Below are 25270 nucleotides of genomic sequence, written 5' to 3'. Positions count from 1 at the left end.
ACTGAATCTCGAACTGGCGATGCAGAGAGGGGCATATGCCCAGTGTGAAGCCAGGAGAGAACCTATGTGAAAAAAATCAGTTTATAAATGGTTTAGCAAGGTGTGACAGGGTCAGGCCAGATGGCTACAGGACAGTAATAGAAGGCAGATATATTAGCCCCAGGTTAAGTAGGTCCCTTTTCTTTGGGTAAGGTAACGGGGAAGGTTCCAGAACAATCAGGAACCTTCTGGAGACAAATAAGACTGACAGGCTGATTAGAACACCTGCAGCCAATCAAGAAGCTGCTAGAATCAATTAAGGCAGGCTAATCAGGGCACCTGGGTTTAAAAAGGAGCTCACTTCCATTTGTGGTGTGTGTGTGAGGAGCTGGGAGCAAGAGGCACTAGGAGCTGAGAGTGAGAACGCAGAAGGTTGGAGGAATGAGGTGTACAAGCATCATCAGACACCAGGACGAAGGTCCTCTGGTGAGGATAAAGAAGGTGTTAGGAGGAGGCCATGGGGAAGTAACCCAGGGAGTTGTAGCTGTTGCACAGCTGTTCCAGGAGGCACTCTAAACAGCTGCATACCACAGGGCCCTGGCCTGGAACCCGGAGTAGAGTGCGGGCCCAAGTTCCCCCCAAACCTCCCAACTCCTGGTCAGACACAGGAGGAGTTGACCTGGACTGTGGGTTCATGAAAATGGCCAAACTGAGGGCTTCTGTGAACTCCAAGGCGAGCAAATCTGCCAATAAGCACAAGACCCACCAAGGTAGAGGAGGAACTTTGTCACAAAGGGAACTTCATAACTTGCTGGTGATGTAGGATAGCATTCTGGATAAATCTAAGGACCAGATTATACACAGAGTTCAAAATGTGGAACCAAAATTGGGATTTCCTTAAAGCAGGGGTCGGCAATCTTTCAGAAGTGGTGTGCCAAGTCTTCATTTATTCACTTTAATTTAAGGTTTCATGTGCCAGTACTACATTTTAACATTTTTAAAAGGTCTCTATAAGTCTATATTTTATATAAATAAACTATTGTCATATGTAAAATAAACAAGGTTTTCAAAATGTTTAAGAAGCTTCATTTAAAATTAAATTAAAATGCTGATCTTACACCACAGGCCCACTCAGCCCGCTGCCAGCCTGGGGTTCCGTTCACCTAGGCCGGCAGCAAGCTGAGCGGGGCCTGCGGCCGGGACCCTGGCTGGCAAGGGGCTGGCAGGCAGAACCCCAGACCGGCAGCGGGCTGAGCAGGGCCGGCAGCCAGGACCCCAGACTGGCAGTGGGCTGAGCAGCTCAGCCCGCTGCCACTCAGCCCGCCGCCGGTCTGGGGTTCAGTCTACCGACTCCTGCCAGCCAGGGTTCCAGCTGCCAGCTGCCAGGAGTGTGGAGTGCTTACCTGGGCAGCTCCCATTTGGTGTGAGGGGTGCAGGTGGGAATGTGGGGGTGGGGAGGTTGCAGGAGCTCCCATTTGGTGCTCAGGGTGGGGGTGGGAATGTGGTGGGTGCAAGAGTCAAGACATGGAGTGTGAGGGGTCTGGGGGCATTTGTGGGGGGTGCAGGAGTCAGGGCATGAGGTGTGGGGGGGCTGGGTATGGGTGGTAGTGGAGTCAGGGCTGGGTCATGGGGGGTGCAGGGGTCAGGGCAGGAGGCTGGGGTGTGTGAGGGGTGCGGGGGTTAGGGAGGGCTGGGAGTGTGTGAGGGGGGTGCAGGGATCAGGGCAGAGGGCTGGGGTCTGGGGGGGGTGCAGGGATCGGGGCAGAGGGCTGGCGGTGTGGGCTGGAGTCGTGGGATTGCTCCCAGCCCCCTGCCCAGAGCGACTCACAGCAGGGGGCTGGAGGGGATATGCCCTGATTCCACCCCCCTTCCCCACCTCTTCTCCGCCTCCTCCTGGGAGCAGTGAGCGTACTGTGGCTCTGCTTCTCCCTCTCCCTCGCAAGGGCCATCAGCAGATCGGGGGCAGGGAGGGAGAGGAGGAGGGGCAGGAACCCAGCATGCTGGGGGAAGAGGCATGGAAGGGGGAAGCTTGCCTTCTCTGCAGCAGCAGCTGGCGCAGGGCGGGGCAGGCAGAGAAGAGCGGGCCGGGGTGGGCAGGATTTTTAGTGGCACTCTGCTGACTGCTGGGGTCCCAGCATGGATTCGGCAGCGGGCTGAGCAGGGCTGGCATCTGGGACTCGGCAGGCAGCAGCCTGCGATTAAAAATCGGCTCGCGTGCCGTCTTTGGCACGCGTACCATAGGTTGCTGACCCCTGCCTTCAAGGTACCAGCTGTTAATTCCCAGCCTCACAGTGACTCCTTTCTATTTCAAGAAATTAGCACTTCAAGAAATGATTGCTAGTGATCTGGCTAAAAAATTGTAGGATGCCCAAGTGGAAGCTATTCACTGGTATCCCATAGGTCAGAAGAGAGAGACTGTTTCCCAAGTGAGTCCCATGCCGGATGATATTTGTAGGTGATGTGGAGGCAAAGGTAAAGCTACATCAGCAATTGTTAAAATGGCACATGAAGAGGTGGTCATATACTAGTTACTATGTGTCTGCAGACATTGACAGTTAGAAAACCACAATGCTCTTGGATTTAGGATCTGAAATAAGTAGGGTGACCAGATGTCCTGATTTTATAGGGACAGTCCTGATATTTGGGGCTTTTTTTATATATGGGCTTCTATTACCCCCCACTCCCTGTCCCGATTTTTCACACTTGCTGTCTGGTCTAAGGTGAACTAAGTGCTAAAAATTGATGAATATTAATCATCAGCTATCGCATACAACAGGCAGAATCTAGTTCCCTCTGAACTTGGGGTCTCTGCTTACTTTCTGGACTTTTGTTGTGGTGATCAGTATTTCTAGTACTGTTGTATTAGGAGTGGATTTCATCTGAGGGCATCACAAGAACTCTGGGGTGATTATAGAACAGACTTGTCCCAGGACAGTATTTAGATACCTCTACTGTATGTGAGTAGGAGAAGGAATGAAACCTGGTGAGCAATTCTTGGGGCCTTAGAGGTGCCTCGACCATGCCTACATGGTGAGAACTTTGAGTAAAAAGGCCTTTGAAGACCAATGTTTAAAAAAGATAAAGCAAATATTGACATTTTGAGATCAAAGTGCTCTTTCCCCCTCCCTGCCCCTCCACCCCCCAAATAAGGAATCTAATATGGGCATACTGAATTATTGTATTGAAATATAAAGATGAAAAACTGCTTAATGGTAAGAATGTTAGTTATACCTGAATAATTAATAATTATGGATAGTGAATAAGTTTAGATGAGGCAAATCTTAGACCAAAGCCTTGGTGGCATGACTGTGGCTTTGCAAATTTTTCTCCTCATATAGATCTGCTTATTTGTTTAAATTATGTTATTGCTGACAGGACAAAAGTAACATGTTGTGCTGGAAGATATTTAAATAAAAGGTACACAAACCTGTAATGACAAAAAATCCTCTTTATTGGGAAAATACAGGAGCAAAGAGACACAGAAACAGAATGGTGTAAACAGCAAAAGTTTTTTAAATTGAAGCTTGTACATGTGTATTGTACCTAAAACAAATGCTTAAATGTGCTTAATGCTGATTGGAGAAAGAATAAGAAATCTATAGTGAGGAAATGTATAAAAAGACTCAAGTGAACAAAGTGTATAAAGGTAAGAGGATCATCTTACCAGCATCTTACAGAGGATAGTATTTCGTGATAACAATGCTGCAGATCACCTGGAGTATAAAAAGACACTGAGCCAGGTATCTAACAGGCTTTTTTTAAGCTGGGCATGGCTGCAGAGGTGAAGCACTGGGTAGTTTCCTGTCTTGTCAAGAAAGGAAAGCACCAGCAAGAAGAGGCAGAACTCCTTTAGGGGAAAATGCCTCAGCTTAGTAAGCCCTGAGAGTTCATACTGATGGACTTGAAAGGCCCACTACCAGAAACACCAGCTGGAAATCGGTATTTGCTTGTAATGTATCACACCTTCTTAAAGTTCATGGTGGCTCAACCACCAAAGGATAAAAGGGGTGAGACAGATATAAATGCATTGATGAAATATGCAGTGGTGAAGTTTGGCCCACCAAGCTGCATCTGTGATGATCGGGGAAGGAATATGAATATGGTGGTTATGCAAAGCTTACTGACAACTGTAGATAACCGAGATGAGGACCAGTGTTGCCCACCCTACAACTAATGAGGTAGTGAAGAGAGCAAACTGCACCATTGGTTCTATGCTTGGAGTCTTAGTGAAGACCAACAAGACTGGGATACAAAGTCATCTTTGATTATCTTTGTCTGTAAACACCAGCCGGCTCTCAACTGTCCATTATTCTCCTTATGAGATTATTTTAGGACTTTGCAAATCCATTCTTCTCTGTGGCTTGATGTTCAGGCAGCAAAAACTGGCAAGGTCTCCTGCACCTAAACAGGTAGGTGATGTGGCAGTGTCTTGTATCAGTGACCTGAGGAGAGCATTGCAGAATGTGGAGGAACAGGTGAGCCAGATGCGAACATACCAGGCACAAGATGCTAGGGAAAAAAAAATACATGCCAGGAAGGAGGGAAGGCATGCTTATTCCTTTTTGGAGGGGACTTTGTCCACTGATGAAGACACTAAATAATTTATCCTTGCTGATATATAATCCAAGAGCCCGAGTGCATCAAGAACTGCTGCATAAATTCATTGAAAGAAAGGGGAAGACAAACACTGAGAATGTTTGTGGCAAAGTGTATCTGCCCTTTGTGACTCCCCACAGGAAGCCTTGCAGTCCTACTACATCCTGCCCCCGGACAGCAGCAAAGTGACAGGACAGGTGCAGCAAAGGTGGTCCCTCAGATAAAATGACCTGCAGGTCAGTTTCTGGCTAGGACCAGAGGAGCAAGGAAGGGTGCTCCTTCCTGCCTAAAGGAGCTCGAGGGATAGTCAGAGTTTGTTTCTGGCTACATTTTCTTAAGCTGGGTTTGCAGGGAGAGAAAGGACATAACAACCTTAACCGTGAAATAAGAGTGAAGATAAAGGGGCCAGATAGAAATAGGCTAAGGAAAGAAGCAGCAACTAATTGGATCGAGCCCCACAGGGCTGCTGTTTGTAGGGTCCCTAGATTGGAACCCAGAGTAGTGGGCAGTCCGGGTTCCTCACAGGTTAAGTGCCATAAACCCCAAGAAAGGGAGCCTATTTGGGAGTCTGAGCAAAGGCTGAATTTAAAGGGCCCAAGGCTGGGGCTGAAGACCGTAGCAAAGGCAAAATAGTCTGTTTAGTAATTGGACTCTAATGCCCCGGAAGGGGTTCATTCAGACTTTGTGACTTGGCTCGAGTGCCAGGCCACTGAAGATCTGCCAGGGTCAGTTGGCAGCTTGCAGGGGCATAAGAGAGGACAAAAGGACCATGATACCACGCACAGCCACTTAGACATGCTCAAGAGATGAGTGCCCGTTTACAATGCTCAACAGAGAGCTATTCCCAAGGAATGCAGATGAGGATTTGGCTCCTAATGGGAGCCCAGCTGGGGAGGAGAAATTTCCAGTGTGTTTGAAGGCTGTTGGGGTTACAGGAGAGTGAACAGTGCTCCTGAAAAAGCCTGACTCTCTCAAATCACCCGTTTCTCCAGAGTTATCCTAGACAGATTTCTCTCAGAACCAGAGCTGTGTATATAAGAGCCTGGGTCCTCAACCTCCCAACTAACATAACCCTTCTGGTAGGAGACACTTGTTCCCTAGAAAGACTGCCTTCCACTTTATATTTTTCTCCAAGCAAATATAAAAGGAGTACTTGTGGCACCTTAGAGACTAACCAATTTATTTGAGCATAAGCTTTCGTGAGCTACAGCTCACGTCATCGGATGCATCGGATGCTCAAATAAATTGGTTAGTCTCTAAGGCGCCACAAGTACTCCTTTTCTTTTTGCGAATACAGACTAACACGGCTGTTACTCTGAAACCTGTCCAAGCAAATATGTACAGCTCCTAGAAGCCGGGGACAGGTAAGTTTTAAGAAAAAGGAAGAGAAGGGGAACAGGGAAAGAAAGAATATGTATGGTTGCAGAGAGATGGCAAATGCAGGAGGAGAGTGTGGCAGTCTCTGTTCAAACTGTCTGCTCTCAAGTTAGAAAGATGTATAGAGGGAGAAAATGGGTGAAATAAAAACAAAATCATTACTTCTTGAAGTTTGCTGGGACAAGGGCACATACCTCTTGGGCCTCCCTTTCCCACTCGGGTAAGATTTTTAAAGAGCATCTTCAGTTTAGTAAGCAGAGGGTAAGAAAAGTAATATTATTATTCTCCTTAAAAGGATTGAAGGATATTGTAGCTTTCTTTGAAAGTGTATTTTATTATTATTTGTATTACCACAGTGCCTAGTCATGGACCAGGACCCCATTGTGCTAAGAGGTATACACTCACAGAACAAAAAGATTATTCCTATCCCAGAGAGATTATAATCTAAATATAACACAGGAGACAACAGATAGATACAGACAAGGAAAAATGTACAATACATTACAATACAATAATTTTTTTTGAGTAGAAGGAAAATTGAGACAGTATTGGTCAGCATCATTGGCAGTGGTATCAGCATACCAGCAGCCTAACCATTGTCAACTTTTTATAGGAATTGGTGTCCTATATTGGGCAACTAAGAAGAAACTGATTAACTGTGAAGAGCTACTGCAGTGAATCTACAATCCCGGTTCAGTGGGACTGCTCATATGTGTCTATCGGACAGATTCCTAAAGAACGAGCCCTAGCACTTTGGGATACTTTTCATCATGTTAGGAAATGCAGGTCTTATTGCAGCTGCACAATGCAAATGTGCTTTTGATACTCAATGTTATTGCTTAATTCTTAGTGGAATATTGAGGATAAAAACACAAGAGTAGAACTAAATAATGATTGATTGTTAAATTTATATTTAATATTTACAAGACATTCTGTTTTCTTTGTTTTTCAGCATATCCAGAATGGGTAGAACATATCAATGACACAGAGAGAGACATAGGCAGTGATCTATACTGGCCTTGTGTAGCCACAGGCAAGCCTACTCCAACAATCAGGTGGTTGAAAAATGGAGTATCGGTTGGTATATTTCTATGTATTTTGCTGTATTAATTGTTTATGTAGACATTGAAAACAATTTTTAAAGTATGCATTATTAAACAGTTAGAAGCCTTGTGAATTATATGATATAAACTTTTGATAATTCAGACTGCATTAAGGATAAAATGTATTTTTATACCCTACTTATATCTCAGTCTGCTTTTTGGTTGTTAAATATATCTTCTCCCATTTCATATTCAGTTCAGATAGCCTGCTTTTTCATAGCATACAGTTGGGATACAGAGATCTTTTTTTTTTTTTTTACTGGGAGCCTTTACAATGAATGCTATTTTGTTGTCTCTAAATAAAAGTCCCCCCCCCAATTTTTTTTCCATTTTACCACATTAAACATGAATGTATCTCAAAAGATACATGGAAAAGACCGTGCCAATGGAGGGATGTTGAAAATGTTTAAAAATAAGATTGCTCTTCTCATTCTATTACATACAACTTTTTCATGTATTTCATGTCACAGAATATTGCAAATTTCATGTTTTCAGTGGACGTGAAATGTAAAATAAAAGCACTGCCAAATAACTTAGACCTAATTTTCTATCAGCTTTCCAATTGTTATCCTTTTTGGAGGAGTATTTTCTGGGTCTTAAATGTATATATTAATTTTCACTTCAGCATTCTCAACAATAGTTTTAATAGCCGTTGGTAGGGCTTCTCATTTTAAGTTTTAACTGATAAATGCTGATATAGCACCCCCTACAGAAAAAGAAATGAGATTGGTGTTTATTCAGTGAATACCGGAGAAACACTGGAAATGGTTACTTGTACCTAAAGGCTTGTCTACATGGATTACAAGGGTGTGATTTCTAAAGTACACTCCAGTGTGTTGCACATTAATTGGTCTGTGTAGACCCTGCTGGTGCACATTAAAGTTTCCCTAGTGCACTTTCACATAGTGTCGTTTGAAATAGTACTTAAGTAAGTAACCGTAAGTTAAAGTGCAAGAAGGACCATTACAATGGGATTACTTGTTATAGTAAATACAAAGAGAGAGCTTTGAAAAATCCTGATTTTTGGACATCTACATAGGACTCAACACTGCTACTAATATAAACCCCAAAAAATGAAATTAATAAACTCCCCAAAACAGAAACCCTACCATGTTTATGTTGGACTCACAGTATTATGTGTTCTGTTGCGGGAGAACAGGCCAAAAAGAAGAGGGTTGACAAGACAACTAATACACTGCTGCATTTCCCGAGCTGTGATGACAGTGATACTGGTATACAGACAAAGAAAACAATGGGGCACAGCTATTTTGGCTGTGTGCTTTGAGAAAAATCTGGGAGGGGGGAGCAGGGATATCAGTGTCTGCCATATGGAAAAGGATTAAAACAGAAGAAAACAATCTTATTTTCAAGCTTCTGTGGTTATTACAAACAAGTGATTTAACAAGTAAAATTACTTGCCTGCCCCTTTTGACTGGACGGTCACTGACAAAATCTACATATTGGATTGCAGAAAATATCATGTAGTTCTCAAATAATATGTCACACAGTTACACTTTGTGTTAGAATTAAAATATTATTTCCAATAGAAAAAAACAAAAATATTCTCATTTCCATGAGAACATTTTCTGTTTCTAAATCAAACAGGTTTTCTATTTTTTACACTAAATATTTCCCTTGGTTGAGACAAAGAGAGAATTCCCTTTAGAAAAGCTGATTGTACTGGTTTTGATTAATCAAAAATATTTCAGAGAATGCAAAAATATTTCTTTAATTTTCAGCTCTCCCAGATACTACAATTGACCCTTATGTTAGGTCTAAAGCTGCTCAGCCAGTTTTCCGCAAGAGCATAGTTTATTATCTTTTTTTTAAATGGTTATCTACTGTCATTCACAAAAGGTCTTGCTGTGTTTCTGTTTGGGGTTTTATTTTTCCCAAGCTGTATCAGCTACTTAATCATATTTACCATGTTACTGGTTAGTAGAAGCAAGACACTCAAAGAGGCCCACATCAATCCGCACTGAAGTCCTTTAGAAGAATCCCATTGACTTCAATAGGTTGTAGAGCGAGCCTTAACAAATACTAATATTATTGTAAAACAAGGTGCTACAATATACTGTAGATGTATCTTGCAATTTGTTGAAGTAAAGCACATTAGTGTGGGCTATTGGCTTAGTGGATGTGCTATGTGTTAAGCATGTGGAAAAAACAGATTTGGTTCCTGGCTCTCCAGCAATCTTAACACTGGATCTGCAGTATTAGGATTGTTATAGAGGCATCTCACACTGATGTATGCAACTGCTCAGCCATGATCCTTCCAGTCAAGTAGAGAGCCAGCATGGAATCTTTTCATTCAAAAAGATGGTGGCTGCTACATAGTGCCATGAAGCCTGGAATGTAAAGTAGGGAAAAATAAAGGGTCTTCAGTGCTTTAAAGGAATGTGAAAGACTCACCTCAAGCACTAACACCAAATAAGAAAATTAAAGGAGCATGGAAGGATAGAAATCTTAGTGAATGTGTAGTGAAAGTGATATTCTTATTGTTCTGGATTTTTTTTTTTTAGTTCCGGAGAGGTGAATTAAGAATACAAGGCCTGACTGTCAAGGATGCTGGCATGTATCAATGTATAGCAGAAAATATACATGGAATTATATACGCAAATGCTGAGCTGAAGGTTGTGGGTCAGTGAGATATTCTGTTTTTGTTTCGACTTGTAAAATACTTTCAAATCTGGACAAAATGGTAGTCAGATTTCCATGTTTACAAGCACTGATTTTTATGTAAAATACAGAGTCATGGCACCACATTGCTTATTCTGTAATAATAAATCTAATAACTGTATTGCCCTGTTCTTATTGAATATAGCTGAGATGTTTTAACACTGGAAATATTTAAAATCTCTAACGGGGTACTACCAAGAGGCTGAGAAACCAAATTTTACCACCTTTAATCTTGTCATTACTTTGTAAGAAATGTCTTCTGGATTTTCACCTCCTCGTGTTGACTTCCCACTGTAGCTGCAAACTTGGACGGGTCTCATATCAAGGGTTTGCAGTGCTTATGGACCACCCAGAGCTGGCTGAGGAGTGGCTTCTGCCATTGCTCATCTTACTTACTCGATTGGGCACCCCCTGCTTTCTCCAGCACCTGCTCTGCCAATCAACATGCAACTTCTACTTGACTGCTGATGCTCTTCCTACCCACTTCTTGCCCTCCCACAGCCTATCAGGAGCTGATGCTGTAACCCATCCTCTTTAACCCAGTCTAGTGGCTAGACCACTTTTAGAGGTTTAAGCCTGTTACTGCTGCCAAGATAATTGATGATGTTCTATAGCTCAAGCAGTAGAAACTCAGATTGTTAGATCCAGAGGTCCAATGTTCAACCACAGTGGATGACCCCCATTGACATATTTATATTGGTCAATGCCCTGGCAAGCTTATGTGGCTCTCTCAGGGATTTCCTGAGCCCAGTTGGCTTGTGATCTTCTCATCTCACATCTGCCTCCAGCCCATGTCTGCTTCTCCACCTCCCAGCCCCCGAAGTTCTACCTTCTCATCTGCCTGCCTCTCTCCCACAGCTAGAGCTCCCATGGTGCATGACCAGTTCTGCCCTGAAACTTCTCAGCCCACCCAGGCCTTTGGTTCCCCTCCCTTCCTCCAGCTCCTCATCACTCCTGCCACCAGTCTTGAGTTCCTCACTTCCCAGCTCAGGAACACATTATCCTTCACTATTCACTTCACAACACTTCCAGTAAGTCCCCTTGTCATAAATATAAAGGGAAGGGTAAACCCCTTTGAAATCCCTCCTGGCCAGGGGAAAGCTCCTCTCACCTGTAAATGGTTAAGAAGCTAAAGGTAACCTCGCTGGCACCTGACCAAAATGACCAATGAGGAGACAAGATACTTTCAAAAGCTGGGAGGAGGGAGAGAAACAGAGGGTCTGTGTGTCTGTCTTATGCTGGTTTCTGCCGGGGATAGACCAGGAACGGAGTCTTAGAACTTTTAGTAAGTAATCTAGCTAGGTATGTGTTAGATTATGATTTCTTTAAATGGCTGAGAAAAGAATTGTGCTGAATAGAATAACTATTTCTGTCTATCTTTTTTGTAACTTAAGGTTTTGCCTAGAGGGGTTCTCTATGTTTTTGGATCTAATTACCCTGTAAGATATCTACCATCCTGATTTTACAGGGGGGATTTCTTTATTTCTATTTACTTCTATTTTTATTAGAAGTCTTCTTGTAAGAAAACTGAATGCTTTTTCATTGTTCTCAGATCCAAGGGTTTGGGTCTGTGGTCACCTATGCAAATTGGTGAGGCTTTTTATCCAACATTTCCCAGGAAAGGGGGGGTGCAAGTGTTGCGAGGATTGTTCATTGTTCTTAAGATCCAAGGGTCTGGGTCTGTAGTCACCTAGGCAAATTGGTGAGGCTTTTTACCAAACCTTGTCCAGGAAGTGGGGTGCAAGGTTTTGGGAAGTATTTTGGAGGGAAAGACGTTTCCAAACAGCTCTTCCCCAGTAACCAGTATTAGTTTGGTGGTGGTAGCGGCCAGTCCAAGGACAAAGGGTGGAATATTTTGTACCTTGGGGAAGTTTTGACCTAAGCTGGTAAAGATAAGCTTAGGAGGTTTTTCATGCAGGTCCCCACATCTGTACCCTAGAGTTCACAGTGGGGGAGGAACCTTGACACCCCTCATCTCTTTACCAGCTGTCACTCCATTACCAGCTACCCACCGCAGACCCAGATCACCCAGAAACACGTATGGATGAATGAGAGGGTTAAATATCTGTTTGCTTATTTTGAGATGGCTGTATTGATAAGATGTGAACTAAACCAACATTTGATCATTTTGCCTGAACAGCTGCAAAATTAACAGACTTATTTCCCTGCGCTGTGCACGTCTTTGGTGGAATCATAAACCAGGTTGTTGCACAGACAGAGAAGTCAACAAAAGAGAGATGTGTTGTCTTATGATCAGTTACAAATAGAGAAAAACTCAACGGGCCAACGTCTGACCCCATTATGTCTGAGTGGCTCTCGCTAAAATCATACGGCTGCTTTTGCACATCTGAGAAGAATTTGTCTGAGCAAGTGGCCAAACAGAAAACAACAGAAACTGCAAAGCTGAGGAATTGTCTACTGTTTCCTTTAGGGCTGTTTAAAAACAACCGAGAACAGAAAACAAATTTTAAATTATTTTAAAAATTCTTGTGAACTTTGAGGAAGCTGAATTTTTAAAAGTGCTGTTATCAGACTCTTAATTATGTCTGGTCCAAAGCCCACTGAGATCCATGAAAGTCTTTCTGTTGGTTTCAGTGTAGGCTGTAGAGCAGACCCATAATACAGCTGGACCAAGCTCAGATGAAATTTGAGAAATCAGCTAAGATTTTTAGGAAAGACACAACATATAAATATTATGTTGTTAATGTAACTAATTTGTCAGACCTTCCACTGTTGCAGAGCCAAATTTCTGCATCTATGCTCACCTGCATAGTGGAAATTGTGGAGCCCAATTCCTTAGTTCTTCATAGAGTCGTTAATTTTAACGGTAGAAGGGACAATCTGATAATCTAGGCTGACCTCCTGTATATCACAGGCCACAACACCACCCAGCACCCACACGCTTAACCCCGCACCTAAATTAGACCAAAGCGTTAACTGTCTAGTCTTCTATGGGCTGTATCTGCCACTAAGGTACACCAGTGTCTGAGGTACAGGTACTCCTGCACCCACTCACAGAGGAAGGCAAAAATCCCTCAAAATCACAGGTAATCTGAGATGGGGGAAATTCCTTCCTGACCCCACATATGATGATCAGTTAGATCCTGAGGTTGTGAGCAAGACCAAGCCATCCAGGCTCCTGAGAGAGAATGCTTGGTGTCCTCAGAGCCCTGGAGCTGCCCGTCCAGTGTCCCATGTCCAGCCATGGCCATCCCTGATGCTTTACAGGAAGGAGATAAAAAAAACCAAAACAAACCCAGAATACATTGGTACATTCCTGAACCCTGCTGATGGCCATCTGAAACCCTGAAGCCTGAGCTCTTGGGAACATGTCAGAAACTTGAAGTGAGCCCTACCCTCTATAACAGTTCACTCACCAGTGGGACCCCTCATTGTGGTCGTGTCTGGGAATTACCTTCTGACACCTCCCTTTCCATGGTTGCTCACAGCATATCCCCCTCACTCTCCAGGATTCGCAGTGCTCCCTCTTCATGACAGCCCTCTGAACGGGTCACTATATGGTCCTCCCTTTTTGGGGTATCAAATACCACTGGATCAGATATCCACATGCCATTCCAGGCAGCCTTCCCATCCAAGGCCACTTTCTCAGTGGCTGGTAGGGGAACCCGGGCCTTCCCACTAGTCTCCCCACTTCCCTTCTCTATCTTCTGCCTCCACCCCTGGGTTTAATGGCCAACATTCCCTCCTTCCAGAGAGTAACTGTAGACTACTTCCCCTCTTTGACTTCTTGTTAGACTCTCTAGCCCTAAACAAATCCCCTTCTCAGAGGGAGTGACTGCAGACTGCTTCCCCTTCAGCCTTTTCCTGTCCCCAGCTTCATCCCTTTATGCAGGCCCAACCTGCTCCTGCCTAGCTGAACTTCATCTTCCATTAGGCCTTGTAAGTCCCTGGCTTCCCTCCAGGTGTGGCCTACAAGGTTAATTGACCTCATTTAACCTGCTCTGCCTTGTGTGAGATGGGCACCCCATCATACAATCGCACTCATAAATGTGTCAGGCTCTCTCTTAAAGCTAATTAGAGTGCTTGCCCTCCACAATTACTATTGGGAGGCTGTTCTAGAATCTCATCCATTCCCCTAGTTCTTCTGATGGTTAGAAACCTCCTTCTTATTTCCAGCCTGAAATTGTTCATGGCCAGTTTATCTCCATTTGTTCTTATGCCAACATTGCCCTTTAGCTTAAATAGCTCTTCACCCGCCCTGGTATTTTTACCCCTAATGTATTTATAGAGAGCAATCATATCCCCTCTCAGCCTTCTTGCTAGACAAAACAAGCCAAGCTCTTCTGGTCTCCTCTCATAAGATAGGCCCTCCATTTCCTGATCATCCTAGTTTCTTTTCTCTGCACAGTTTCCAGTACTGAACCTGTTCCAGTTTAAATTAATCTTTCTTGAACATGGGTGATCAGAATTGTACACAGTATTCCAAATGAGGTCTTACCATTGCCTTATACAAAGGCCTTGATAGTTCTCTATTTCTACTAGAAATGCCTCACATAATACATCCTAGGATTGCATTTGCCTTTTTCACAACCACATCACACTGGTGGCTTATAGTCATCCTGTTATTGACCCACCATGCCCAGGTCTCTCTCCTTCTCTGGCACTTCCAACAGTGAGCCTCCAGTTTGTAGTAAAAATTCTTATTATTAGACCCTAAGTGCTTGACCTTGCACTATGTATTGTTGAATTTTATCCCATTTTCTGTCATGCCAGTCTTCAAGGTCATCCAGATCTTTCTGTATAATATTCTGATCCTCCTCTGTGTTGATGATGCCTACCACCTTCGTATCATCAGCACATTTTATTAGCCCACTCTTACATTTTGTGCTAGATCATTAATAAAAATATTAAATAAGATTGGTCCCAAGACCGATCTTTGAGGAACTCCACTAGTAACCTCCTTCCAGTTTGATAATTTATTTTTCAGCACAACCTGTTGCCTTCACCCCTTTAGCCAGTTCCTTGTATACCTTGTAATCCCTAATTTAACTGATAATTTCCCATGTGTTACCGTGTTAAATGCTTTCCTTCAGTCCAAATATTCAAAAATCAGTTATTTTCTCCAAGAAGGAAATCAAATTAGTTTGGCATGATCTTACATTTGGTAAACCCACGTTGCATTACATCCCCTTTACCATTTACCTTCATGAATGTAATTATTTTTTCCTTCACAATTTGTTCTAAAGTCTTGCACAATACTGAGGTCAGACTAACAGGTCTGTAATTGCCTGGATCATTCTTATCCCCTTTCTTAATTATAGATATGTATGCTTCAATACACCCAGATTATCTTTAATGTCCTAAAACAAACAGTATTACATACCTTGTCAAAAGATATGACAACAGTGTCCATATGTTGCTTTTTCTCTTCAGCTTCACCTCCTAATTTTGAACTGAACCCAATGAAGAAGAAGATCTTGGCTGCTAACGGAGGCCGTGTAATAATTGAATGCAAGCCTAAAGCTGCTCCTAAACCAAAATTCTCATGGAGCAAAGGAACAGAACTGCTCGTAAATGGGAGCAGGTCAGTATTGATTCTAGAGAGCATGATTGGTCTTAGAATAGTTTTATGATACCTATATATTCAGCTGAAATAGAAATTTAGTTAGAGTGCAAATTTTACAATAGATTTTTATTGATTAGTGAATTCTTGAGGCAAAATTGAAGCAAAGAACCATTCTTAATTAAATTATTTATTTTTATTCTTCATTCTTAATGAAAAATTCAAAACATTAATTCTCATTTTGCATATAAATCTTCCATGTAAACTTGCAGTTCAGCTTGTACATTTACTGAGCATTAGCCATGAAATTTTGGGTCTGGGTTTGGCAGTGCTTTAATTTTTATTTAACTTTCACTTCTCCCATTTTTATTATGTTCCTGCTTGCTATTCTTCTCCAGTATTGAAATGCAGTGGCAATTCATGAAGGAGAAAGAAAAGTTACTTACCAGTAACTGGAGTTCTCTGGGGGTACACTGCCTACCACTGGTAGCAGCATGTAGGGTATGTATAGCTAGACTCCTCAGTAAAAGCAGGCTGCACCCATACTGTGGTTAGTAGCTACACTGTGGTAGTTGACGGACCTTTTCCTAGACTCCGCTAGTGTGGAAAGGCTCTGGCAGGGAGAGGCAGTGAGGAAACACTACCGCCTTTTCCAACTGCCTCCCCGCACCAGAGTCTTTCACATGCCACAGTGAAAGACTCTGGTGCGGGGAGGCAGTTGGAAAAGGCGGTAGTGTTTCCTCACTGCCTCTCCCTGCCAGAGCCTTTCCACACTAGCGGAGTCTAGGAAAAGGTCCGTCAACTTCCCACAGCTTGAGCCTTTCCCTGCTGCAGGGAAAGATTAAAAAGAGTAGGACTGTTCATCTTAGAAAAAAAGACAACTAAGGGAGGATATGATAGAGGTCTAAAATCATAATGGTATGGAGAAAAATGAGTAAGGAAGTGTTATTTAACTATTCATATAACACAAGAACTAGGAGATCACTCAACGAAATTAATAGGTGGCAGGTTTAAAATAAACATAAGGAGGTACTTCTTCACACAACACACAGTGAACCTGTGGAACTTGTTGCCCGGGGGTGTTGTGAAAGCCAAAGGGATAACTGGGTTCAAAAAAGAATTAGATAAGTTTATGGAGGATAGGTCATAGAATCATAGAATATCAGGGTTGGAAGGGATCTCAGGAGATCATCTAGTCCAACCCCCTGCTCAAAGCAGGGCCAATCCCCAATTTTTGCCCCAGATCCCTAAATGGCCCCCTCAAGGACTGAACTCACAACCCTGGGTTTAGCAGGCCAATGCTCAAACCACTGAGTTATCCCTCCCCCCAATCCATCAATGGCTATTAGCCAGTATGGTCAGGTACACAACCCCATGGTTTGGGTGTCCCTAAAGGTCTGACTGCCAGAAGCTGGGACTGGACGACAGGGGATGGATCACATAATAATTGCCCTGTTCTGTTCATTCCGTCTGAAGCATGTGGTACGGGCCACTGTTGGAAGACAGGATACTGAGCTAGATGGACCATTGGTCTGATCCAGTATGGCCATTCTTATGTGCTTATGTACTCTGAGTGTATATCCTCTGCAGATGCACAATGGCCCTTCCTTCTCCCCATTCTTCAGTACACTCAGGAGCAGTAAATCTGGACTCAGGGCCTCTTACACTCTCAGGTTTTAAAATCAAGTTAACTATAAGTTCCCTATGCTGATTATACTGCCACTATGGTTCACTATAGTGTTGTCTATGATTCAGATGCATAGTTCCTATGCCGTGAAACAGCAGAGGCAATATTGCTGGTGCATGCCAATTATATGTTAATAGTTTCATGGTAATTTACAAAGGTTTCCTGTATTCTTAATTTGATATAGCATACAGATGTATTGGCAAACATATATAGGGTTTTATTTTCAGAAATCTTTACTTACACAAGGTATAATTAAAATTGATTTAATGCTTAATGTAATGTTTCTCCAATTTATTTTATTTAAATATATACGCCACTATGTTTTTCAGTTTCTTCTTTTTGTCATAGCTGCCTAGCCTACTTAAGCTCATCCTTTGCCAAAACAAATCAATGTAGTAGCTTAGCCGATGTAAAGGTAGCTTATTTATAAACATCCCATGCACTATAGAAGTCACCTTTTAAATGCTATACTAAATGAGATTTTCAAAGCTTTAAACCCAATACTCAGAGAATTTCCCTGGCTGCAGATAAACTCCCTCAAAAAACTAATTTAAAATATCAGAGTTAGCCTAAAAGGGGGTGCTTAGTTTTCAACACTAACTTATAATTGTTTAAAACACAGCATTTAGAAAGTTTAGAAATTTTTAATTTGCAAAGCGTAAAAATCTGAGGATGATTCATGACTGTTACCCCACCACAAGTAGGAATCTACCCCATGGATAGAAGTTAATTAATGTTAAATTAGGAAGGGATGTCCATGAATTTATATATAACATTTTAAGGAATACTGAAAGTATTCATTAGCCTTGTTTCATATAGCAAAAAAGAGTTAAATCAGAATGTGCATAAGGAATCAGTTTTGAGGAGCTGTTAGTAAATTCCACCAGAATCAAAAATAATAGCTCTTGCTTGTCCTCCATTGCTATTTCATGTTTGTTGGTGGAAAAACCAATAATTTTATTTAAATATTAGGTTTTTCCCAAGGGATATTGCTCTCCATTAAATAGATGTCATTATGCCAACACTTTCTGCCCATCAACCTTGTAGGAAATGTCTACACTGCAGTAAAACACCAGTAGCTGGCCCATGGCAGCTGACTCAGGCTCTCAGGGCTCAGGCTATAAAATTGCAATGTAGACATCTGGGTGCTGGCTGGAGCCTGAACTCTGGGACCTTCCTGGAACTAGATATCTACACTGCAATTTTATAGCCCTGCAGTCCAAACCCCGTGAGCCTGAGTCAGCTGACATAAGCCAGCAGCGTTTATTTTATTGCAGTGTAGACATACCAGTAGTGTCCCATTCTATACATGGGGCAGATCCTCAACAAGTTCCTTGAGTAGATTTAGTGGAGTCCACTTGACATGATCGGAGCTGCTCTACCACATACCATCAGTAGAAAGACATGGTTCGTTCAAGCTTCTAGGAGCTGCATAGAAGCTTAAAGATGGGTTTCCATATCTGTGAGGGGAACATTTTGTCTTCTGAAATAGAATTCATCTTCACAGGAGGCAAGCTGCCAGTGCTCCTTAGCAATCAATGATTACATTGAATTATCCTGTCTTAAATCCCTCTTTAAAATCTACCTCTGCCATGATGCTTATGAATCACTGCCACCTGGAAGTGGTTAGGTTGGTGACTGCCTGTGGCTCCTGATTTATGTAAATATACCAATCTCTACCTGCTCCCACCCAACCCCATTTGTTTATTTATTCTTCTGTCCGATTGTGAGCTCTCTGTTCCAAACTCCCTTTGTTTCACTCCCTTGTTCAATGCCTGGCACAGTGGGGCCCCGATCCCCGACTGAGGCCTTGTGGTGGTTTCTACAGCATAGATTTATTTAATAATTTATTTACAAACTAATTCTAATTATTTTATCTAGATGTTAAAATATGATATTACTTTGAGAGAGACTATAATTAGTGGTATATTGTTTTTAAATAGGGGATTTTTAGGTGAGGGGCTTTGAAGGAATATGTCAGAGATTTCTTGGATTTGTGCACTATTGGTTCACCACAGGTGATGCAAGTTCAAATCCTAGCTCATATCCTCAGTGAAATTTAGACTGGATGTCTCATCCCAATCCATAGTGAGCATTTGTCTATACAGTTTGTACTTTTGGAAGTCTCAGCTCAAAATAAACCTAGAAGTGAAATTGCAGGGAGGTGATAAGTCAAAATATCATTAATGTTGACTGGAATACCTTCCTTAGCACCTAGTTTTAGTCACTCTAATTAGTCTTGCGCTTATTTGAGTATTAAACTTACAAAACTAAAAGAAAAAATATTTGAGAGAACGTAAATAAGTGAAAATAATCCCCTCAAATGTAAATTGTATGCTTTATTCCAGATCCCATTAACCATACTAAACTCTGTTTAAATCATGGTGGGGTACTGGAGCATATATAAAAGCAATAGTTAGACGTCAGCCATTGAGAGACCCTTATGATCTTTGTTTTGACTTATTTAGGGATTTCCACTGGAAATACTTTGTTCTTTCTGATGCAAATAACTATTTTAACTTGTGGTATGTTTTTCATACTTTCAATAGGATATCTATTTGGGATGATGGTAGCTTGGAAATTGTTAATATCACTAAGCTGGATCAAGGCAGCTACACATGTTTTGCAGAAAATAACCAAGGAAAAGCTAACAGTACTGGTACTCTGGAAATCACAGGTAAAACTCCATTTTTGTGAGTTCATTTCACATAACATGCTTCAATTTAAAATGATAAAACTTTGCTTTATAAGATTTCCCTTTAAGACTTTCCCCGCAAGCCATTTTATGTTATTTCTTTCCAACTGAATTGAACTGAATTGCCCATTAAGAGATAGATTATGGCTTTTAAGCAACAGCCCTAAATAGGGGAAGCATGCAACTGCACCACTGCAGGAGGAGCAAAGGAAAGGAAGTGTCTCAGTTCTTCCACCAGTGCTGTTCCTTCCTCCGGAGGGTCAATAATCTGATCCATTCATTCAGATGGTGCTGATATCTCTCCCTCATGCAGTAGCCCAACACTGCAGGCCAACACACAGAGAGATGGGTCCATAACCATCCTCCTGCCTGCCCCTCCTTGGCTCCTCTCAGTTTCTTTTTCAGAGCACGGGGTCGTGAGCAGTGCAATTAAATAAATCATTTATTTGAATTTGCAATGTGGGATCATTCATCCAAATAAACATGCCACTGTAACACTTTGCAGTACTGGTATCAGATGCTGATATACTTAATCACACCTTTTACAGCCCTGTCAGATAACTGAAGGGAGGAGGAAGGGAAGATAGTGTTCATGAGATAGTGTTCATAGTGTTCACTTCATGAGCACTTCTGTCTGCCAGGCCTCTGGAAAACCACCTATGTATTAAATGTATTTGAAAAGAAAGCATTTCCTGCAGCCAAAATGTGGCAGTCTTGCTCAACAGCATGCTGCCACAAAATAAACTTAGCAACATAAGTGTGAATCCATGAGGACATATGACTGCATTTTTTGTAACTATTTCCCTGGACCATGTGTAATGATGTTTCAAACATTGTAAAGAATTTATTTTGAATCACGAGGTCTGTTTAACTAGTATGATTATTTATTTTCCTTTGTATTTTGTAGCTTTGTTTTTTAATCACTACATTCATCATTCTTAGTTTTCTGGAAACATTTGTAAATAAATATTCAACCCCTCTAACATTATACTATACATTTTAGAATCATAAAAAAATAATTGACTTACAAATCTCCACAGTTAAACATTTAAACCATATGTGTTTATAAACTAAACATAAACCATTTCTTTTTGTAGCTGAGGACTCTGACTTAGTTCATCTAAGGAGGGTAAACTAATGACTGAGCATGTCCTTTGCATTGCAACTTTAACCAACAGAAACAGTGAAAGGCTAGATGGCAGATTTCAAAACTTGGTTTCTGTCGTGGATACGTGAGAATTTCCTCTAGCACTGTGTCTACACGATGGGTGTAACTACACATGTCAGTGAAAGGCTCTGGCAGTGGGGAGGCAGTGCAGAAAGGTTTCAGCCGCTCTCCACTGTCAGAGATTTTCACTTGGTGAGGACAGGCTCTGGCAGGGGGCAGACAGCAGGGAAAGCCTGAGTCTTTGCCTGCCGCCTCCCCATTGCTGGAGTTTTTCACAGTGGTGGGGAAGCTGCTGGAGTCTTTCTCCACTACCTCCTCCCTGCCAGAGACTTCCGCTGCTATTGGAGTCTTTTCCTGTGGTCGTGGAAAGCTCCAGCAGAGCCAGCAGTGAGGCAGCAGGGTACCACACTGCTAAAAATAGTACTGTAGATGGGAGGCACAGCTTGGGCAAGTAGAGCGCCGTGCAGGATATGTACTTGTGTACCTTTCCACACCCTTCAGGCATGTCTTTACTCGCCTAAGCCATGCCTCCTGGTCTATGCTGTTATTTATACCTGTGCTAGGGGCCTACATGTGTATGTAGACGACACGCCGCTGAAAGAAGAGTGCAGTGCAGACATACTCTAGAATACCTCTCGGTCAGGGGAAGGCAAACTACGGCCCATGGGCCAGAACCGGCCCATCAGGGCTTTCAGTCCAGCCCGTGGGATTGCCAGCCCCGTGGCTCAGCTGGGCTAAGGCAGGATCCCTGCCTGCCCTGGCCCCGCACCACTCCCGGAAGTGGCCGGCACCCATCTCCCTGTGGCCCCTGGGCGGGGGAGAGAGGGCTCCGTGTGCTGCTCTAACCTGCAGGCACTGCTTCCGCAGCTCCCATTGTCCAGGAACGGGAACTGTGGCCAATGGGAGCTACAGGGGTGGTACCACAGGCGAGGGCAGCACGCAGCAGAGCCTCCTGCCCCACCCTACTCCAAGGAGCCACTGCTATACATGCTGGCCATTTCTGGGAGCGGCGTGGGGCCAGGTCAGGCAGGGAGCCTGCCTTAATCCCACTGCCACCCCGGAGCAGCTCAAGGTAAACGGCACCAGGCCAGAGCCCACACTTCAAACGCCTCCTGTAGCCCGCACCCCAACCCCCTGCCTTGAGCCCCTGCTGCTCCCGTCCTGCACCACAGCTCCCTGTCCTGAGCCCTCACCCACCTGCCCTGAGCCCCCTGCCGCACACCACACTCCTCCTACACCCAACCCCCTGCCCTGAGACTCTTCCTGCACACTGCACCCCCTCCCACACCCTGCACTCCCTCCTGCACCCCAGCCCCCTGCCCCAGCTCTATATTCATGGCCCTGCATGCAATTTCTCCACCCAGATGTGGCCCTCGGGCCAAAGGGTTTGCCCACCCCTGCTCTAGGTTGATAGAAGACTCTACAATATAAAACAAAATCCAGCAACAGTTGTAAAATCAGCTACCAAATGTACACACACATGGTTAGAATACCATTCCCTTCTGTAACGCTAAGCTCTTTGGTATCAAAGCATGCGTCAGCTAAATTAGATCTGTATAACAAGATCCCTGAGGGATTTCATGGAGTCTCCAGCTCTTCTTCTTTTCTTGATTATAGTAAGCTCTGATTATACATATTTTTATTCTTTTCTTCTATTCTTTTCTGTCCCTTCTCATCATAGCTATATGCATAATTAAACATTATTTCTCAATAGACATATTAGAATTAGGGTGGAGTAATGGAAATGAGAGCACTGAGCAGAGCTCCCCATTCTTTAATGATATATATTTTTTAATAAAGCCAGGATTATTATGAACAAAAAAATACACAATGGGTCATGCAAAATGGATCATTTGTCTTCTACACATGAAATAGTCTGTGAAAAAAACTAACTCAGCATAGCTGGTTATAGTCATCATGGTCAAGAGGCTAAAATATGTATTATCAGAGAATGAGCAAACAAAAGGCAAGGCATTTCAGTTGTAAGGGTGTTGTCACTTTTCTTAGTATAGCACCCCTCTGTTCGAAATTAGTGTTCCCCTTTGAAATGTAGTTGCATAAATAACATGTAAATGAGTTTGTTCTTTTCATGTATAATCAAACAGCTAGATTTGCATCTGTATATTCACTTGTTTATTAGAATTTTCCACATTTTCTTTTAACTTCACAGAAGCTACAAAGATTACCTTAGCACCAACTAATGTTGATGTCACAGTTGGAGAGAATGCCACCATGCAGTGTATTGCGTCCTATGATACTACGTTAGATCTGACCTTTATTTGGTCTCTAAATGGCTACATGATAGATTTTGAAAAAGAGCATGATCATTACGAAAGGAGTGTTATGGTAAGATTCTGCAGACCCTCATTTGATACGCTAAACTCTGGTTTTCAGTATCATGAAACACATGGTGTTTTCTGTATATTCTAGTTTATTGGTTCATACCCAGGAAAATGCGTCTGGAATCACCTATCTAAAGAGGCTTAAAATTATAAAACAAGGATCAAGGCCTGTAAATGTTATTTACAGTTCATTAGTTACTTCATAATGGAGAAGTGAAGAGGTTGTTTGTAAAAATTCATATGTTCTCCTAACCTTTTTCTTTAGCGGTTCCCATTTTTCACTTTAAAGGCTTTTGTGGAATCCCAATCACCAAACTAGAGCTCGTTGATTCTGATTAATAAATTGTCTGACAAATGCTACTCTCTTTTTCTGATTGTGAATAGTTCACAAACCTCTGCTGACTTATTTGAATGTATTTGAATAGTTTGAATGAATGAATTGCAGCCAGTGTGCTGTGTCAAATGGATCACTTTGACTCTTAACTATGTGCTATACATGCAGTGTGAGTCTCAAAGGTCCAAACTGTGTAAGCCCGTCACTCCCCACAAGTTTTCCTCTTGTCTTCAATAGGAGTACTTTTGTGAATAATTTCCACTAGTGTGAATAAGGGATTTGCAGTCTGGTCCATAGTGTCATTTCTAAATGGCTGACTTAAACATTTAAAATGAAAGAACAAGGAATAATAAATGATAGATAGTGAATACAGATAGTGAAGAGGTAGGCTGGCACCAAACATAGCACAAATAATCTTCAAAGGGAAAGATATTTGTCTTCCAGAAGCTGGATGACAGGGGATGGATCACTTGATAATTGCCTTCTTCTGTCATTCCCTCTAAAGCATCTGGCACGGGCGGTTGTCGGAAGACAGGATACTGGGCTAGATGGACCATTGGTCTGACACAGTATGGCCATTCTTATGTTCTTATATATGTGTATTCCTTATACCTGTCTGTGCTCTTCTAATGAGCATTTTCAGGCTCTTGCACAGGATGGTGAGTAGGAGAAAAAAATTCAATAAGCACTCAGTCCTAAGTTTCTTTTAAGACTAAACAAGCTAATTCAAAGTCACTCATTTTGGCACACATAAAGAGGCATCCCAGATATTCTTAATGAGCATGTGGGGTTATCCCATTCCATCTGCTAGGCCATTTCTCTGGCAAACTTTTTGTCTTGGGCATAAATCTTCTCTGGTTCAGTGTGTCCCATGATGTCATGTTTTAGCAAACTATCTGCAACACATGAGGTCATACACTGCATATATTTATTTCCTTTTGCGGAAAGCCTCCATCTCATAGCTCTGTGCTTGGACCAAATTTAAATTGTATAAAAACACACAACAATAAATACTAAATACAAACAAATTATCCAACCCAGACCATACAAACTGAAAAAATATTAGCCCAGAATAAATATCAATAAAATAATTGTCCCCACATCCAGCCATTCTTAATCTTCAACCCACCCTCTTATTGAAATCCCAAGAAAAACAGTGGATTTTGCATCATGCCTATGGATTAACCCACCCTGGTGAAGGTTGTAGGTCTGGGAGGCAAGCTCCAGAATTAAGCACCCATCACAGAAAAAGACTTGCCACCACTCTCTTCATAAATGATCTGGAGGATGGTGTGGATTGCACTCTCAGCAAATTTGCGGATGATACTAAACTGGGAGGAGTGATAGATACGCTGGAGGGGAGGGATAGGATACAGAAAGACCTAGACAAATTGGAGGATTGGGCCAAAAGAAATCTGATGAGGTTCAATAAGGATAAGTGCAGGGTCCTGCACTTAGGACGGAAGAACCCAATGCACAGCTACAGACTAGGGACCGAATGGCTAGGCAGCAGTTCTGCGGAAAAGGACCTAGGGGTGACAGTGGACGAGAAGCTGGATATGAGTCAGCAGTGTGCCCTTGTTGCCAAGAAGGCCAATGGCATTTTGGGATGTATAAGTAGGGGCATAGCGAGCAGATCGAGGGACGTGATCGTTCCCCTCTATTCGACATTGGTGAGGCCTCATCTGGAGTACTGTGTCCAGTTTTGGGCCCCACACTTCAAGAAGGATGTGGATAAATTGGAAAGAGTCCAGCGAAGGGCAACAAAAATGATTAGGGGACTGGA

General features: G+C 42.6%; 1 protein-coding gene across 3 annotated transcripts in view; it reads left to right on the top strand.

Moving 5' to 3' along the window:
* Positions 1-25270, top strand: part of CNTN1 (contactin 1) — a 432672-nt gene that overhangs the window by 288187 nt on the left and 119215 nt on the right. For all 3 annotated transcript variants that reach the window (XM_073328045.2, XM_078851133.1, XM_073328043.2), the window contains 5 exons: positions 6905-7029; positions 9578-9695; positions 15129-15279; positions 19495-19622; positions 22979-23154. In XM_073328045.2, the coding sequence (XP_073184146.2) occupies positions 6905-7029; positions 9578-9695; positions 15129-15279; positions 19495-19622; positions 22979-23154 (698 nt within the window). The remainder of the gene's footprint in view (positions 1-6904; positions 7030-9577; positions 9696-15128; positions 15280-19494; positions 19623-22978; positions 23155-25270) is intronic.

This window comes from Lepidochelys kempii, chromosome 1 (assembly GCF_965140285.1).
Source record: "Lepidochelys kempii isolate rLepKem1 chromosome 1, rLepKem1.hap1, whole genome shotgun sequence".
NCBI classification, from domain to species: Eukaryota; Metazoa; Chordata; order Testudines; family Cheloniidae; genus Lepidochelys; species Lepidochelys kempii.
Note: the sequence above shows the minus strand (reverse complement) of the source record. Positions and strands in the feature narration are given on the sequence as shown.